General features: G+C 34.6%; 1 protein-coding gene across 6 annotated transcripts in view; it reads right to left on the bottom strand.

Annotated features, from left to right (window-relative positions):
• The window catches only part of camk2d2 (calcium/calmodulin-dependent protein kinase (CaM kinase) II delta 2), a 38,876-nt gene that overhangs the window by 5,469 nt on the left and 15,428 nt on the right, over positions 1-17,979 (bottom strand). For 2 of the 6 annotated variants that reach the window (XM_016248929.1, XM_016248931.1), the window contains exons 3-16: positions 15,751-15,810; positions 15,585-15,639; positions 12,741-12,806; positions 12,163-12,235; positions 11,617-11,719; positions 9,912-9,995; positions 9,224-9,318; positions 8,904-9,026; positions 8,707-8,790; positions 8,063-8,105; positions 6,649-6,689; positions 4,953-5,012; positions 2,646-2,690; positions 2,483-2,531 (exon numbers count right to left, since the gene is read on the bottom strand). In XM_016248929.1, coding sequence (XP_016104415.1) covers positions 2,483-2,531; positions 2,646-2,690; positions 4,953-5,012; positions 6,649-6,689; positions 8,063-8,105; positions 8,707-8,790; positions 8,904-9,026; positions 9,224-9,318; positions 9,912-9,995; positions 11,617-11,719; positions 12,163-12,235; positions 12,741-12,806; positions 15,585-15,639; positions 15,751-15,810 — 981 coding nt within the window. Of the gene's footprint in view, positions 1-225; positions 247-2,079; positions 2,179-2,482; positions 2,532-2,645; positions 2,691-4,952; positions 5,013-6,648; positions 6,690-8,062; positions 8,106-8,706; positions 8,791-8,903; positions 9,027-9,223; positions 9,319-9,911; positions 9,996-11,616; positions 11,720-12,162; positions 12,236-12,740; positions 12,807-15,584; positions 15,640-15,750; positions 15,811-17,979 lie in introns of all 6 variants that reach the window. The other 4 variants (XM_016248916.1, XM_016248923.1, XM_016248928.1 and 1 more) reach the window with 4 other exon arrangements.

Here is a 17,979-nt window from a genome sequence, read left to right as displayed (position 1 = left end):
ATTGGCTTACATAGAGGTTGTGTGAATTTTATATATAATGACTATGTACAATCTGTAGTTGTTCCGTTTTCTTTATTATTAACAAGAGGCAATTTTGACACTTGATAAACAAAGGGCACCCAAAAGAACTCCTAGTGCTCTACGATGAGTTTCAGAATGAGCAGTGTTTACTGGTAGAAAATCACAGGCAACACTTTCATTCAAAGTATTAAAGTTTAAATTTACCTTTATTGATAACTTGGCAAGCTAAGGGACAGCAAAGAGATGGCTCATAATTGGTCAAAAAGGCAATTTCTTATGAAAGCACCAAATAAAACTAGTGCAATGTATCTATGTCTACTGATGATGACATAATAACTCCAGCCCACCGGGCAAAAAGACGTTAAATGTACTTTGTACTTTTAATATTTAACAGTTCATTTAATGTGAAATCTTAATTATATCATTAAATCACTCATTCTCCAGCACTGAGTTTATGGTGTCTGCAAATTAATAGATGAAAAGAAAAAAAGGCATGGATACGTCTTCTAGCTGATGTCTTTCGCCCGGAAGGCACTGAATGACAAATGAGATGGAAAAGGGTTTGCGGCTTTCAAATGAGAAAAAGAGGACTTTACTTCAGAAAAGCATTCCGTCTAATGCTTGTTTTCTCTTAACATGGACATGCTTTGTAACATGGGGCCTTCAACCTTTTTTTCAACATCATTTTCATTATTCAGCAAAATGCCGCTGTTAGCATATGTGGAAACACCATTCTCCTCTGTGTTTCATTAGATATCAGAATGTTTTTTTTTTGTTTTGTTAAAAAATAACAATAGTAAAAGAATCAGGGCTGTCAATTGTGTTATTTAGTGGGATTAACGTCTTAAACATTTAACATTAATTTCTAAATGTATTGGAATTAATGTAAATGTTTAACTGCAATTCATTTGATTAATCAGAAAACTGCATTTAATTCAACTCATATTTTCATCTATTGACAGCCCTAAAATAACATCAAAAATATTTATTTTTCATCATGTGAAACACAGAATCTAGACAAAATACTTTTTGTCTCATGATCATGTCAACATAAAGTGCAAACAGAATCTGACGTTGAAAAACAGCGTATTGTCCTTTCAATACTGGTTTAGGTCCATTCCATATTACTGAGCTTAAACAAATCCAAAGCGGGTCTATTTGTTTAAATATACACAAATAAATCTAGATTTTTTTTCAGGTTGGATTGGTGGGAAGGGGGAGATATACTAAACAGAAGGAGCAAACATCAGGCTCTCAGGCATGGAGCAGGATGGGATACCGGAGCAAGTACACTCTTAGTGCAGTGGATCTCTCCGTATTAGGAATGTTGGGTACAACACAGGATAATGCAGACTCTAGTCCTAGGACACAGGGGCAAAAGGTCAACTGAACAGTCTTTTCAGTGAGAAGAGGTTTGTTAGTGGTGCAACCGGAAGGCCTCAAGCACCTATAGAGAGCTAAAAGGCAGTCAGGTGGTTTTCTGGCAAGAATGAAGAGCGCTAGTCTTTCTCCCACGTCGAGAGCGTTTGAGACAGTGAGAGGGTGTCTTTTCATGAAGAGCGCATTGAAAGAACGTTCTGGTACTTACACATTAAAACCTGATTTCCCATCGACTTGAGCATCTCTCTATTGATTCAGCGATTTGCTTTTAATCCATCAGGCCTTTCTAACACATGCTACACGCATCTATGTCTCCCTCTCCTTCACAGACTGGAGTTGGCGTTTTTTTCTCGAAAACCAGATGGATGAAATGGTTTTAATGCTAGGCTAAATTAGAATTTGATGTGTTCTTTATAACTATTGTGAGTTATGATATTCTTGGGCTTAAATGCACAGTCCGTGAAAGAATAGGCAGACACAAATGTGTGTCTGATAGAAACAGCTGGATGGATTAAAACATTTGGAGCATTGATGAGGGATGAAGTTTGGAGTTGTCAATTAAAAAGTATCCTTAAATGGGCAGATTTGATTTGTTGAGGGGCCTCTCGTTCATACAAGGATTTGAACAACGTTAGGGGAGGACGGGGTGATTTTGTCTCCTGCCCATTATGGACTTACTCTGCACCGAGGAGTTGGGCGCCTGCTTGGGCTCGGAGTTTTGCGGGCCGCCCGCAGGTTGCCAGATTGAATTAATGCTGAGGTTTCCAAAGCGTCTGGCTGTACATTGAACCAATGAGAGGAAGAAACAACAGGAGCAGGACAAACGAAAAAGAAGACATTTCAAATAGCACACTCGACAAAAAATACTGACAGACACCCTTATGCGGGGAAACGAACGAAGGATGAAGGGGAAGAGAGAATGGCTGCAACGGGCAATACAAATTCGTTGGGGAAAATAAACAAGAAAGAGTGTATATATGACTGAGGAGAAGCACATATGGAAGACATATTGGGGAGGGAAAACAGCAACAAATGGCATGTCTACGGGCAGACACGCGGCCAGGGAAACGCCAAGCTTTACCTTTAAGGTCCTCGTCCTCGATAGTTGTGTTGGCACTCTCTGTAGACTCCTGGAGAAATGTGAAAGAATACATATGAATCACCTTCAGACTGAACACTGGACACAGTCTCATTTGGTGTCGCTATTTTGATACACCTCCGCTAACAAAAATGCATCATATTACCTTGTTTCTGTCCACTGGGTTGTGGATCACGGTAGTTTGTGGCTCCTGAAATAGTGAAAGGGAGTGAAAAAAGATCATTATTTGTATATGGAAAAGAAGCTTGATAAAGCATAATGGCATATAATGGCTGTGTACCAGACACAACATGCATGGAATTGCAAATGCAAATGACCCCATCCAAAACACACACACACACACACACACACACACACAGCCTTCTTCCTCCCATTCATGCTGAACGTTGTCCATGCATATCAAAAATACCTCAAAAATAAACCTGAAATCTATGTGCATTTGTCCTCTAATATTTTGGAAGTAGACTCATTAGTCATATCATTATTCTCTAAAATGGCTCCTTATCCAGTTCGGCTCATGCAGAGATGGAACTAAAATGTCCAATTTGTTTGGAGTATAATTGGATCTGGCATAGCTTTAAAATATATTTTAGCAGGCATTTTCTTACAAAAGCAACTTAAAATGAAGTGCAATCATGTGCACACATACAATACCAAATAGCAATTAACAAAAGTACAAGGAATAGCAAAAGCATTTACCTCTAACTGCCCCCATACAGAAATCAGATATATGGCAAATATTACACACAAAATATATAAAATATATGATCAATAATTCAGCATTGATATAAGAAATCTTCCCTGAGCACCGAATCAGCATATTAGAATGATTTCGGAAGGATCACAAGGGAAAATATTACTGTTTTTACTGTATTTTGATCAAATAAATGCAGCCTTGATGAGAATGAGATACTACTTTCAAAAACGTTTGATTTGTAGTGTATGCTTAAAATACACATAGTACAAATATGTGGCATATTTTTATATCGGTGAAAACCATGGACATATATATTACTGTATATGTCTTTTAAATACATTGCTTGCCATTTATCTGATTTGCTGTTTATGGTAATTACTAAATAATTAGCAAGAAATTCTATAGATTTTGGATCAGTTTTCTCCTGCAATATGATATATTCTTTCTTTAAAACAAACAAGCTGTGGATCACTGCTATGAGGTGATCCCTAAGTCACAGACACATCCACACACATACCCAGACAGATACAATGTAATTAATCAGCCTGGTGGTCTTGGAGCAGGACTAAGTGAAACTGATGATGTCTTGTCTTATGACCACCAGATTAGAGAAGATTACATACACACACTTGTCATTTGTCTAAGAAACATCACTGAGTGCCTGTGTGTGTGTGTGTGTGTGTGTGTGTGTGTGTGTGTGTGTGTATGTGTGTGTGAGACAGAAGATAGAGAGAAATAGTCTATGTGTGTCAGTACATGTGCGTCACAGTGTCGTCAGTCTGAGAGACATTTGTTTACATACATGCAATACACCATGACTGTGCAAGCAAAACCACAAGCGCTATATGGATTTTTGTGCTTGAGATGCCATAAAACTATATCATTGCAAAACATCAAGTAGCAGCAGTCGCTTTTGATGTTTCAAAGACAATTTGATTGAATACAACCCTAAATTTCCTGGAATTAAGAGTTCAAATGGAAGAACAACACATGTGTGACATAAATGTGACATGAGAGGTGAGTAAAATCATGCAAGGACTCTGAACTTTGGTTAGACGACACACCAACAGTGCCAGATTTACAAACCCTTGGTTTTCCTTGCATATGTTGTCTTTCATTTTAGCTCGATATGAAAATATGACGTTCACATGATCTTAAGTTAGTTTATATACCTTAAAAATACTGTACTCAGTTTAAGGCATAAAAGTGAAGCATTAGTTTATTAGTTTATCTAGACAAACAATGCCAAAGCTGTTCCAAAATATAGGCAGCAACATTAGACACAATCCTAAGGCAGCATAATAAATATCCTTTTAAGACAAACCAATCCCAGAATGCAATGCAACATAAGAAATATTGACTAAAAATATACTGTATGTACTGTATGTACTGAAACATGAAAAATAGTACAACCCAATTAAAGTTTCAGTATTTCACCCAACATCTGTATGTTTTCTGCTTGTGTTAGCTTAGCAACATGCTAACATTTAAATATGCTGGAATCAAATGTGAATTGTATAATTTGCTTTATGCAGGAACGCCATTTGTGTTCATTTGATCACTTATGAGAATGTTTGATAGTTGCCTTGGAAACTAGTTGCCTATGTAGGTAGTAGACAATAAGGCAGCTCACTGGATTTTGGAACAGAGCTATTGTGGTATGATGAAAAGGTAAGCAAATCTGGCTTGTTGGTTACAGGGGGAGGGTCTACAGGGGTGATGTTGTGCAAGGGGCGGGGTTGTTGTTGTGGGTACCAGTGCTGGGGCGGGGCCTGTGTCTTTGGGGCTGCTGGCTAGGTTGGTTTTGTTGTTAACCTGCAAGTGGGACGAGGAGCAGATCACACATTACCAAATATCACACTGATGGGGTTTACTGCATCACACTAGGGTTACAAAATTACACAAGACTGGGGGACAACAGGAGTGTTGTGACAGGGCATCCAAAATACACAGATGTAGAAATACACAGATATACTGAGGAACACAGATACGGAACTGATGATGGATGATCTGATGATACAGCAACTCACAAACAAAAATTGTGCACCTATTGTGCCACAAATAACAAAAGAATTGAATTATAAAATTAAAGGTCCTGAGATTTTTTCAAAATTAATTGTTTTCTGTTTTTTTGCTTTATAAATTAACTTTTTATATTTACCATATACCAAAATACCAAAACTGCACCCATTTACTTTCTTATTGCATGTTCCCCCCCCCCACAAAAAAAATTATAATAAAAATATATATATTTATAATATTAATCAAAGTGGCCAGTGGTCTACTGAATAATGTTAACCAAATCACCAAATAGCCATTTAGGCATTGTTATTCTTTTCTGATGCTTAAAATACAAGTCCCACCACTATATATTTTCAAGTGGAACATCCTGTTTAAAATGTCACATTATGAAAGTAAAATAGGTTGTGATTGGCAATGCACATTATTAATATTTTTTTACAACAACACATTTTTTTTTTTTAATAATTTATATCCTTTCTTAACTTATTTTTAAAAATATGTTTTGTGAGAGTTGCCTAATTAATTTCATTTTTTCTTATGTAAAATCTGATAAAGACATAAAAGACACATGAGTAACACATGCGACAAACCAACATCACATTTTTTTTTTAATTTGTGTCAGAAACCTCTTATGAATTGTTTTAGAATAAATTATGAGAAAATAAAATTCTAGAACAGAAAGCAAACTGAAACAAGAAACTCTGCAAATTAAACATATTGGGGGGAAAGTATGGGGCAAATTCACTAAACAGTATTTCAACACAAAAACCCGCATCTTTTGTGCTGTCTGGCATAGTGCTGTTCCATGTATTCAAATTAAGTAATTGTTCATTTAAGGAAACAAGTCCTCCTTTCTACATTAGGCTTATTTAGATGGCAATTTATTTGTAATGATCTGCATTCAGAAGCAAAAAAGATGTTTGTCTGCATGGTGTCTGTACTTTTTACTTGATTTGCATAATTTCTTTGGTGAATCCCTAAAAATAATTTTTAGTGAATTCCCCCCATAGTGCTAGAACAATGGAATACACATTTATATACATTCATATACACATTCAAAATTAAAAGTGACAATGATGGGTAATTCCATTTCATTTCCAGCAAATTCAGGGAAGGAACTAAACATTTTATTAATGACTGAAAGGTCCAAATAAATTTTTATTGCCAAAATGTAAACAATTTCCTAAATAAAACCTGAAAATTAGAATTGAAATGGAATTTATCAAAATGCCACACAGCACTCTAATATATTAACTATATTGTTGTTGAATTGGAAACTGATCCAATTAAAGACCTCATAATTTCTGGGAAAAACGTCCAAAAAACAAATTGTTCTGCTGCAAGATTATTCTCAGGCTTTGCCAAGTACTGATGTTCTTTATACATCTTAGTTTTGCCAAAAGATGAATAGGAAACAGATTTAACCCACCTTCACACCATCTGACTTCTTGTTCAACAAGCTCTTGGCTGCTGTTGGATGAAAAATAAAAGGAAACCATGATTATTTCTGCATAATAACATTATAAATCCATGAAGGCACATGCAGCAGGCATTCTGGGATTATTGTGTCACAAGACCTCGGGCAGGAGAAACAATTCAAATAATTCATTTTTAGGATAGAGACTCTTGGTACACAAACGCAAGGCTAAGGGATATAAAATATTAAACTCAGGACACAATTTAAACCAAAATAAGCAACTCTATTCTTAGAGGATGTGTGTTGTAGGATGTGTGATATACTGTGTACAATTTTCTCACAGTCTGTGGCTGTAATCTCCTTGTTGGTAAACAGGAAAATATATAAAAGTCACTTTTTTACCCTAAAATAACAGAAATCATCCTATTAAATATATTTCATTACTTTTATAAATGTCATGATAATTGAACTGTTGTGCTATGTGCATAGATATTGTAAATATATAATATAATATAAAAAATATTATTTTTTTCCAAAATAGCATGCAAATATTTCACAGAAGCGCACACACTTGCCCTCGAAAAAAAAGTTGCTTTAGAATACAGCTTATTACAAATTAAGTGCAGACGACCATACAGCTATTACACTGAATCTAAGCTTTCTATCGTTCTTTTATAACATGTTTCCAAATATATTTTTGGTAACAACCATCATATGTAAATGCTAAACCTATGAATTATACCGTATATATAAATGTAACATTCCAGGATGTACATGAACATATCCAGACAGAAATGTAACCAGAAAATGATCGAGCATTCAAAATACTTCTATGAGCAAGACAGAAAAAGTTTACTCTCCCAATAACTCAGAATTATTATATTATGATTACATTCATAACGTACTTGTTTTGTATTTTATTATTGAAAATGCATATTTGCATTTGAAACTTGCAGTTTTTTTTGTTTAAAACATTGCATGTACGTTCAAGACTAAATGCTAGTTGACGTTATGAATGTAATCTGTTTGATTTCATGCAAACAAGGGTAATTAGTATCTCGGGAGTAACAGGGAAGTGTGTCAAACAAGCAAACCAGCTCACTGGTTAGAGTAAAAACACATCCCCTTCTTATGTCCAAACAGACTCTTACCTCACAGGACACACAGGACCCCCCCAAAAAGAGATAAAGCAATGATAAACAGGAAAGAAAGGTTAAATAAAATGTCTGAAAAGGCGTACTTTACCACCTTGCTTTAAAAATTTAAAGAATAATAATAAAAAACAAATTAACTGTAAAATAACCAATACCAAGATTAATGAAAAATAGCATTATGAGAATCATGTTCACATATAAGAAGATAAAAAAGAAGGGAGTTTAAACACACACACGCATTCACACATACAGGTCAGCAGAGCCAGACATACCTGAGAAGTTTCTTGTGACCAGGAGAGTGGTCAAAATTGCACCCTAGTAGCAAGAAGTTTTGGAAATTAAAGAAAAGGAAAAAAAACAACAAGCAAGAGAGAAATGAAAGAAAGAATAGTGCAGAAGCAATGTATACCCTTATTTTCATAATGTATGCGGAGGATTGCTAGACTACCTTGTCAGCTTTGAGCACTGCAAGTAATCTTTACATTACATAATTCTTGGAGTTTTTGGAAAAAATCAATAAATAAACACTATTTTTCTCATTTACACACAATACCGCCGTTACTTTTTTTTAAATTTGTAATGTGTTACATTTCTGGCAAATACAATTGAAAACTTTCCCTTCCTCACAACACCACTTGGCCCAGGGTTGCCCTGCTGGTGGATTGATCAAATCTAACTAAATTACACATAACTAAATTGTTTTCATGAATCATTGGCAAGTATAATGTAATTAGTATAACAAGATAGGGAGTAATGCAATAATACAAAGCATTACATTTAAAAGAATCTTTCTTGCAAGCACTAAGGAAGTAAATGCATAGTTTTTAAAACTCTGAAGTAAACTGACAGTGTGAAGAAAGCTGAAGATTGATCAAAGGACATGTAGATGTTTAAAGAAAGTCAGACCAAAACTAACCTTGAGTTTCCTTCTGGCATTGAATTTCTTCAAGCACTCCACGGTTTCCTGTCTGTGCATCATAGAGGCTACAGTGGAGCGTTGCTACAGAAAGAGACAGAATGATTACAAGTCATTAGTGAGGATTAGGAAATTCTTTTGTAGTATATAAAGAAACATGCATGTTAGTATTTTGTGTGTGTTGTTGAAACACATACGCAGATCCAGGGGTGTTTGAGGGCTTCAGCAGCTGTGATGCGCTTAGAAGGATTGATAGTCAACATCTTATTAATCAGATCTTTAGCGTCAGGGGTCACTGTGTCCCACTCAGGAGAAGGAAACTACATACAGACATAAGATACAACACAAGAATCCATAATTTAATCATTTTTGTATGAATTTGTAGGAAGCCAAGGAAACATCAATTTATCATCAGAGTTTTTAGCAATATAATCAGATGTTGCATTTGTAGCTGTAATAGCTTTAATAATCTTGTAGTGAACACTGTGCAGGCAAATCATTGGAAATTCAGACTCACGTCATATGCACCAGCCTTAATCTGCTGATAGAGGCGATGCTGGTCTTCATCCCAAAATGGTGGATATCCAACCAGCAGAATGTAGAGAATCACACCTATGAAACACATATACTATTACGGCCACATTGAGAGAGGAATATTCTTCAAGCAAATGCTTGAGTATCAAATAATCTGGTCATAAATTCAGCTAAGATGTCTGTACTTAATCAGTTATATTCAAACACTGAGTACGGTGGAATCAAATAAACATGGTACTCTGGTACTACTATATTTTTTGGATATCTACCATAGTAATGTTGCTTTTAACTTTGGATGACAGTCCCGAGGTATGATACACGATTACGGTAATAATTCAGTACCATTCAGAAAGCACCATGGTATTACCATCTAACATCTTTTTTAAATGGGAAGAACTTCCTAATGGTGAATTTGAATAATTGTGCAATCATTTTAACATCAAGGCTAAATTGAAACATTCATTCAACTGCTTTAATTGGACTAACTAGTTTTAAGCCTAAAAACAGAAAGACAATTTGCCAGGGACACTCCATTTAGTGGATTAGATTCAATGCTGCTTAAAAACTCAGGCTGCAATAATTTAATAATCAGTTAATGAGCTTCAACAGTGACATCCATCACACCGACTCACTTACGAGTCTGATATTTTTGTGACTCATTCCTCCCTTACCGCAGGCCCACATGTCCACCGGTTTGCCATAAGGATCTTTCCTCAAGACCTCTGGGGACAGGTACCCTGGAGTACCAGCAAAACCTGAAAAAAAAGGATGCTGTTTCTATAGTATTAAATTATTATTTTGTAGAATATTTAAAAGTGTATTTTGCCCAGTTGGCGTGTATAAGCTTAGTCATGCAAAAATGTTTACAGCAAAATTACTAATAAAACAGTGTTCCCTATAAAATTCTGTTTTTGCAGCCTCGACTGATCCTGATTACGTACTAAACAAGAACCATTTTTTGTAGCAAACTTGTTTTAATTAAACACACTTCATTATAAAAAGTACAAACATACACCATTCAAAAATTTGGGGCCTGTAAGATTTGTTTAATGTTTGTGAGTCTCTTATGAAAAATAAGGTTGCATTTATATGATCAAATATACAGTAAAACATTCATTTTGTTATTCTTGTTCATATTACAACTTTAAATGAATGTTTTCTATTTTAATATATATTAAAATGTAATTTATACCTATGCTGCCAGGTTATTAAAGTTAAACTAAAACCATTAAAAAAATTTTTTTTTCGTTATTTTACTTAGTTGCCAAGATAGCAATGCACTAAATGTACTTAATGTTCTAAACATATCCATAATTAAATTTAACATCCTTGCTGAATAAAAGTATTATTATTAAAAAAAGACATACTGGCCCCAAACAACTGAACTTTTCTATTTAAAATAAAATTTATATAATTATTCAAACTGAGCATACTCCAAAACCATTAGCATATGTATTGGCATATCAGTTAATACTTACTGATATAAAAACTTATATATAAAATTTATTTGGAGTATTTCTTTATCGCACAATGCACATTTCTTAATATTACGCCTGAGTGTTTTAATATCACTACTAATAAGGATTGAATGATCTATAATATCAGTATGTAAGTGCAAGAAATGCATAAATGCTTAAAATGTTTTATTTAAAGTGTACCTGAAGTATACTTGCAATAGTTCCACTTTAGCACAATCAAATATACTTAAGTATATCTTTAGCTGGACTTCAGCTCTACTTCCGGACATCTATCTATCTATCTATCTATCTATTGTGGTGGCTTCTGCTGATGCTGTGAGGAATCATTCTTAAAGTCTTGGGGTTTTGATGCCAGAAGAGATTTTATTATCAAGAGACAATAAAACCGAGAAAGCTCTGTAGAACAATCTATAGAGTCTGTGTCTGTACTCTCTTTTATACAGTGCTTCCCGAAGGCGTGCCCACGTTCAATACATTTCATACATATGGTTATTGTTTATCAACTCTTTTACCTCTTTTGGCTGTGACTCCAGCCTGCTTTTAGGATGTAGAATTTATTTTAAGTGAAACGAGGAGGCCTAATCATATATTTTATCTAATGTCAAAACAGGACATGTAACTGTACCATATACTGTATTTTTGTAATGTCTGCACCAAGGAGGTCTCGTCATATATTTTGTCTAATGTCCAAATAGAGTGTGCAGTTCCACCATATACTGTACCCCTGCACTGTCTGCACATTCCATTCTCATGTAGGCCTTGAGATACATGATTATAACAGTAGAATAACTTGATACATAAATGGCTAGATTCACATTGATTATACTTGATTAGTTCATATTTTGATTAATAAAAATCTTCCACACTATCTATCTTATCTATTTTTTGTGGTACTTACCAAACCATGCCTGCTGGTCACCCTGGACCTCTATGGCCAAACCAAAGTCAGCAAGCTTAACTGCTGCCCCCTTCATCTTACTGGCCAACAGCAAATTCTCAGGCTTTAAGAACAGCATAGAGACACACAAGCATATCACTAAATGGTCTTAATTCTCCCTTATGTGATGACTTTTCTAAAAGTAGCTATTTACTGAATAAAAGGTTTATTAACAGCACAGCCATGCTATGATTACTCATTCCTCCTCAGCAGGTTGAAAGACATTTTGGCCAAAGAACAAAAAAGCTAAATCTGTCAAAGTCTGTATTGTATCTGCACAAATGTGGATTGATTTTCACTAGCTAAAAGGCTTTGTGAAGATTTCAGTAGATGAAAGGATAAAATATTTCATTCTCAGACACAGCAAGGCTATTTTCTGTTCGACAATATGAGATCCGGCTACATCAGACTGTGCTAAATTTGGTACTGGACTGTGCTACATTGAGCACCACTGTCTGGAGAAGCATAAGTGTGTGTGTGTGTGTGTGTGTGTGTGTGTGTCCTGACCTTCAGATCCCTGTGGACGATCCCATTAACATGGCAGTGATGAACGCTCTCCAAAATCTGCTGAATGCAGTGACTAAGAGAGAGAGAGAGGCAGTGAAAGAGAAAGGTAAGACAGAGGGAAAGTGTGACAAAGGCAGGCGGAAGGAACACAAGTAAAAAAATAAATCAAGCAACATAATCAGTAAAAAGAGGGAACTTAGAGGAAAATAGAGATAGTAGGGACTTTATCAACCTTTTATGAAGTTGTGGAGGATTGTACATAGAATTATACATTCATGAATGCATGCAGTCATTAATCATCTATAAATAACATGCCACACACTTTCTTGTCCAGCCCCAAAGACACACAAGCACATTTTCCTTTACACATGCAAAATTACACTCAAGGAGGTGAGGCTGTGAAGGCAAGCAGTGTATAATTTATCATCGGTATAAATAACTTGCACACAGAGAAACAGGCTCACAAATGTGTGCAACCTAAAAGAACTGTCTGTAAGCATATTTTATGTAGAACAAACTTGACGTTATGAATGTTCTAATGCGCTACTGTTATAATATGTCTGTCTGAATGTTCTTACCTGGCATCAGCCTCGCTGTAGTACTCTCTTGCTACAATGTCTTCAAACAGCTCACCTCCAGTAACCCTGAGGTCAAAGGTCAATATGTAAAGTTATTCTTTTTTTTTCTTTTGCTACATGCTTTCATAAAAGCAATGTAATTTCAAAATATGTTTAATTCCTGATGGAGCGCTTTTCTATCCCGAATCCTAAAAGTCCTGAAGTCAGATTCAGCAATCAGAGAAGTCACTGTTACCATAGAAATGGCAATTACCATAGTCCCCACAGTGGGGAGTTTTTGCAAGATAGCGGTGGATAATTACACTGTAGAGTAGAGTAACAATAGACAGTATGATGGAGGTAGACAGACCATTATGGTGACACTCAACATGGTGTCTGTGGAAAGGACCTTTTAATCAAAAAAGCACACTGATTGAAGCAAAGACATCCCTTGTGAAAAAAAGAAGCATACTTTAGCACACTTTTATAAAAAAAAGTACATATCACAGAAATAATATACTTTTAAATAATATAGTTAGGTGTGAACTGCACACTTGTTATTTGCTTGTTACTGTCAATGTCATGCGTGCATTTAAGTATATTTGTATTAACACATTTGTAATAGGCGTTAGAATTTAGTACATTTAAAATAATTTAACTTTAAACTTACAGATGAAATTATATGAAATTAAATACATTACATGTACTGTAGTATGTCAGTCAACACATTAAAATAAGTGTACTTTTTTAAAGCCTGACAAAAGATTATTAAAACAATGCTTTAAAATGTATTTTTTAAGTAAAACTTTTATTTTGGCAATATTAAGTATACTGAAGTGTGTTAAGAAACAGCTCTCTCTCCACACTTAAGTGGCATTTATTTTATTAATATTATATCTGCAAGTACAACATTTAAAAAATATATATACTTTTGAGAATTAAAGTACACTACAAGTGCAAAAATTAATTTTCACAAGGAATTGCCTGGTCGTTGTACTCTACAACATGCATTTACATTTCACCTACCTGAAAAATAGAGTTTTTAGTATGATTTGAATTAGAGAAGCAACAATTTATATCAACATTTGTAATTAAAACAACAGATTTGCTAAGGACAACCTATCTACATTTGCCAAATATGAGATGTTATATCATTTAAACAGACCAACAAGACTAATTCCATTATGTCTTTCAACAATGCTTGTTTGAAAAGTGTTTTTCTATATTTTGTAACATTGTACTGTTTGGCTGTAGCTTCTGTAAGCTATAGTCCAATGACAAAGTGAGCTGTATTGTTGAGCTCTATTCAAAACCTAAACTAAAAATCAACACTGTATGTTTATTCGTACAAAATCTGACAGTATTCAAAAATAGCAGTGCAAGCGGTTGTCATACTGTGTGAATCTGGGTCACAAACAGTTTAATATTAGTGAATATGACAGCTTGTGTCTCTCTTCTTGTTTCTCTCTGCTTGTTTGTCCTTGTGTTCTCCTCTCTGTTTGCCTGCCTTTCTCCCATCAGCCACATCAGCCACATACTAGCAAAACTATAACATAAGCCATTCACGACAGAAGACATTTCTTGATGTCATGCAGGCAGGAGTCATCACAATCCACTGGTCTGCTCTATTTCAAAGGCTATATTCACACAGCCAGTGTTTAGGATCGACAACCGTATTTACAAACAGATGTGACTTGAATTGTCCTGTTCATATACAATAATATATCATACCAGTCAAAAGTTTGTAATAATTGTGATTTTAATGTTTTTAAAAGATGCTCACTAAGGCTGCATTTAATTGATCAAAAATACAGTAAAAACAGTAATACTGTTAAATATGATTGCAATTTAATATAACTGTTTTATATTTGCATATATTAAAAAAGTATTTATTTCTGATGGCAAAGCTGAATTTTAGCATCATTCCTTCAGTCTTCAGTGTCACATGATCATTTAGAAATAATTTTTATATACAATATACTGAATTAGCACTCAAGAAACCTTTCTGATTGTTTTCACTGTTGAAAGAGTTTTTGCTGATCAACAATATTTTTGATACACTAGCATTCAAAAGTCAGTAAGTAACATTTTTTTAAATACTTTTATTCAGTGAGGACACATTCAATTGTACGAAAGTGACAATTTCAAATATTTTTATTTTTATTTTGAATAAATGCTGTTCATTGAACGTTCTATTCATGAAAGATTCCTGAAAAAAATTTACCACTGTTTCCACAAAAATATGAAGCAGCAAAAACATTGATATTAATATACAAGAATCATAATAATTGATCACCAATAATAACGGATAATTAAGTACCAAATCCTAATTTGAATAAATAAATAATTTTCAGTTATTTAATTTAAAATTTTAAAATATATTCAAATAGAAAACAGTTCTTTTAATTTGTAATATTTTACGCTATTGCTGTTTTTTTACCATACTTTTCAAATAAATAAGCTTGAAAATGCATTTAAAAAACATTTTTAAAAATTTGATTATTCTACAGCTTAAAGGGCAATGTTATAAGAATGGGGTTGTCATGTTAGTTTATTATTTGTTTGTGAACGTAACTATTTAACACTCTAAAACAGGACTGGCAACTCTATGCAGCTGCAGTATGAATGTAGCAAAGAAATAAAAACATTCTATAAGTCCCTTCTATAAAGCAATGCTGAAAATGGGCTCACTGACTCAGAGATTTGCCGAAGGCTGCCCTCTGGGCACTGTCCTGCTATCACATAAATATCAGTAGCACTTTGTAAATGGGGCAGTCTAATACTAACCACACCGACTCTGAGAAAGCAAAGATAGAAAAGAAAGCCTAATAAGAAGTAAGGAAGAGACTGAATTAATATACTTACAGATCAAAAACTAGGTAATGGAAGCCCTCCTCCGATATGCTGTCATGGAGTCGAACTACAAAGATAATTTTATCTGTCATTTTCTCATCTTTAGTTACCATTAGGTAATACAAATCTCTGGTAAAAAAAAAAAAAAAAACGTCTTTGGAAAAACTGAATCCATTACCAATATTCGGGTGTTTCAAGAGACGGCAAATCCGGGCCTCTCTCTCCAGTTTCTGGTGATCTGAAACAGAAATTACAAAAACAATTTGTTGAGACTATAACTGATATACTGGACATGTTTCAACCAATAAGGTGCTTCATGTCTAGTGCTTGTGTGAGAGACTGCAGATCTTTGAATCACCACCAGAGGACAGTGTTTTGATGCCTGTAAGGGTGTATTCAGGGCAGATGGCACCCTGACCTGCAGAAAACTATAAATAACCACATGTGCTCTTCTCTCTTCTGTACTAATCTGATATTTAAAAAACATACTAAACATAACTCGCAATCAGAAAAAAAACACAATTCTCCAAAGAATCATGTGACTTGATTCAGAATTCAAAGCATCTCACATCAGTCACAATAAAATTAACAAGTCATTAAGACACAATTACAGAGGTAAACAAATTAATAAAGCCTCCTTACTGCATAGTGTACATATATACTGCCTACCTAGAAAACGAAACAGTCAATAGGCAATGATAGATGCTTCAAAGTGTAGTATGCTGCGTTGTTTCACAGGACCTCATTCCGCTGAATGCTAAATTCATGCTAAATTCATCCCAGAAAGGGTTATTTTGCATTTTGAATTCATTTTTGTGTAAAAATGTTAAGGGGTTAAAGGGATGATTCACCCAAAAATGAAACACTCACACTTGTGTCATTTATTTCATCTGTTGAGCACAAAAGAAGATCTTTTGAAGTATGTTGCTAACCAATCAGCTGATGGTAGCCATTGACTTCAATAGTATTGTTTTTTTTCCATGCTACTGAAGTCAATGGCTACCATCAATTGTCTAGTTACCAACATTCTTCAAAATAGCTTCTTTTGAGCTCAACGAATGAAAGAGGTAAACAGGTTTGGAACAACTTGAAGGTGTGTAAATAATGACAGGACATTTATTTTTTAGGGGAACTATCTCTTTAAGCTGCGCTTTAAAAAGAAAGGGTAATTTGTTATGCTAGAAATGAAAGACTCACAAAATACATGAATACTGCACATTTTGGCAAATGTATTTAAAAGGTATTTAATGTGTACTGTGCACAGTATGCATAAAATACTACTAAAATAACATGAGATGCATGCTAGTATGCAATTCTGCACATAGTCATAATCGCAGCTGATTCATTGTGAAATGAAGCCTGGTGAATCACATGAAAACATGATTTATTTGAATTTGAATTGAGATCATAAATGAATAGCTCTGCTCAGCCTTAGGTTACATTCAGCTCCTTCTCTCATTTTTGTTCAGATGGAGGGAATAAATTAAGTTGTGAAGAGGGTGAGGGGGATAAAATAGCATGCACATTAGCTCAAATCACTCAGTTCCCCATTTTCTTTATCAGTTTATCGCAACTCTCTCCTTCTATCACTAATAAACTCCCCCCACCCCCAGCTCCACAGGTAGTCCACCTACCAACAGGCCAGACATCTGTTGTCTAGCAACTCCTCCACCAATCAGAATGCAAAGGCCTCTCTATCTCTCTGCAGTGGAACCAACCCTGAATGCAAATATCATTCAGAACCCTCTGGATCCTACAGAACCCAAGCAATTACAGAACAACTCTCAAAGTTCAGCACCAAACTTTAACACCATCTCCTGTCACCTCGGTCAATAAATAGTTCTAACAATCCATGATCAATGCAGCACCATCTTATCATGATTACACAATTGCTGGTTACATATTTCTCACATCACATATTTAAACAAAAATCTTTCAGCACAAGAATTATGCGCAGATAAGTACACGAATTCCCAAGACGTGCTTAGATCTACACTGAAGCAGATGGCTCATTCATTCACTGAACAATATTAGTGCTATTAATCTGGCTTTGAACCAAGAACCACCACCATCATAAATTACACTTTTAATATTGGACAACAGCAATGAAACAATTAATGCAGGAGAGCAGAACTATGGATTTTTGCATTAGTGTCTAATACAAAAATAGAGAGAGAAGTATATTATATAAACATCTAAAATACAAGGGAAAACAAGGGAAAATTAGGTCCTAATTGTGTAATTGTCTATGATGTACAATTGTACAATACAAAATATAACCCTGAAAAATCTAAATTCATATTTTTTCATTATATTCAATAATATAATCAGCATAATTTGTGTGAAAGTAAGTATATATAGTACATATATATATATATATATATATATATATACAGTGCACAGCATA

Source organism: Sinocyclocheilus grahami, unplaced genomic scaffold (assembly GCF_001515645.1).
Source record: "Sinocyclocheilus grahami isolate Dianchi unplaced genomic scaffold, SAMN03320097.WGS_v1.1 scaffold25.1, whole genome shotgun sequence".
NCBI lineage: Eukaryota > Metazoa > Chordata > Actinopteri > Cypriniformes > Cyprinidae > Sinocyclocheilus > Sinocyclocheilus grahami.
The sequence above is the reverse complement of the archived record's forward strand: the minus strand, read 5'-3'. Positions and strand labels throughout refer to the sequence as shown.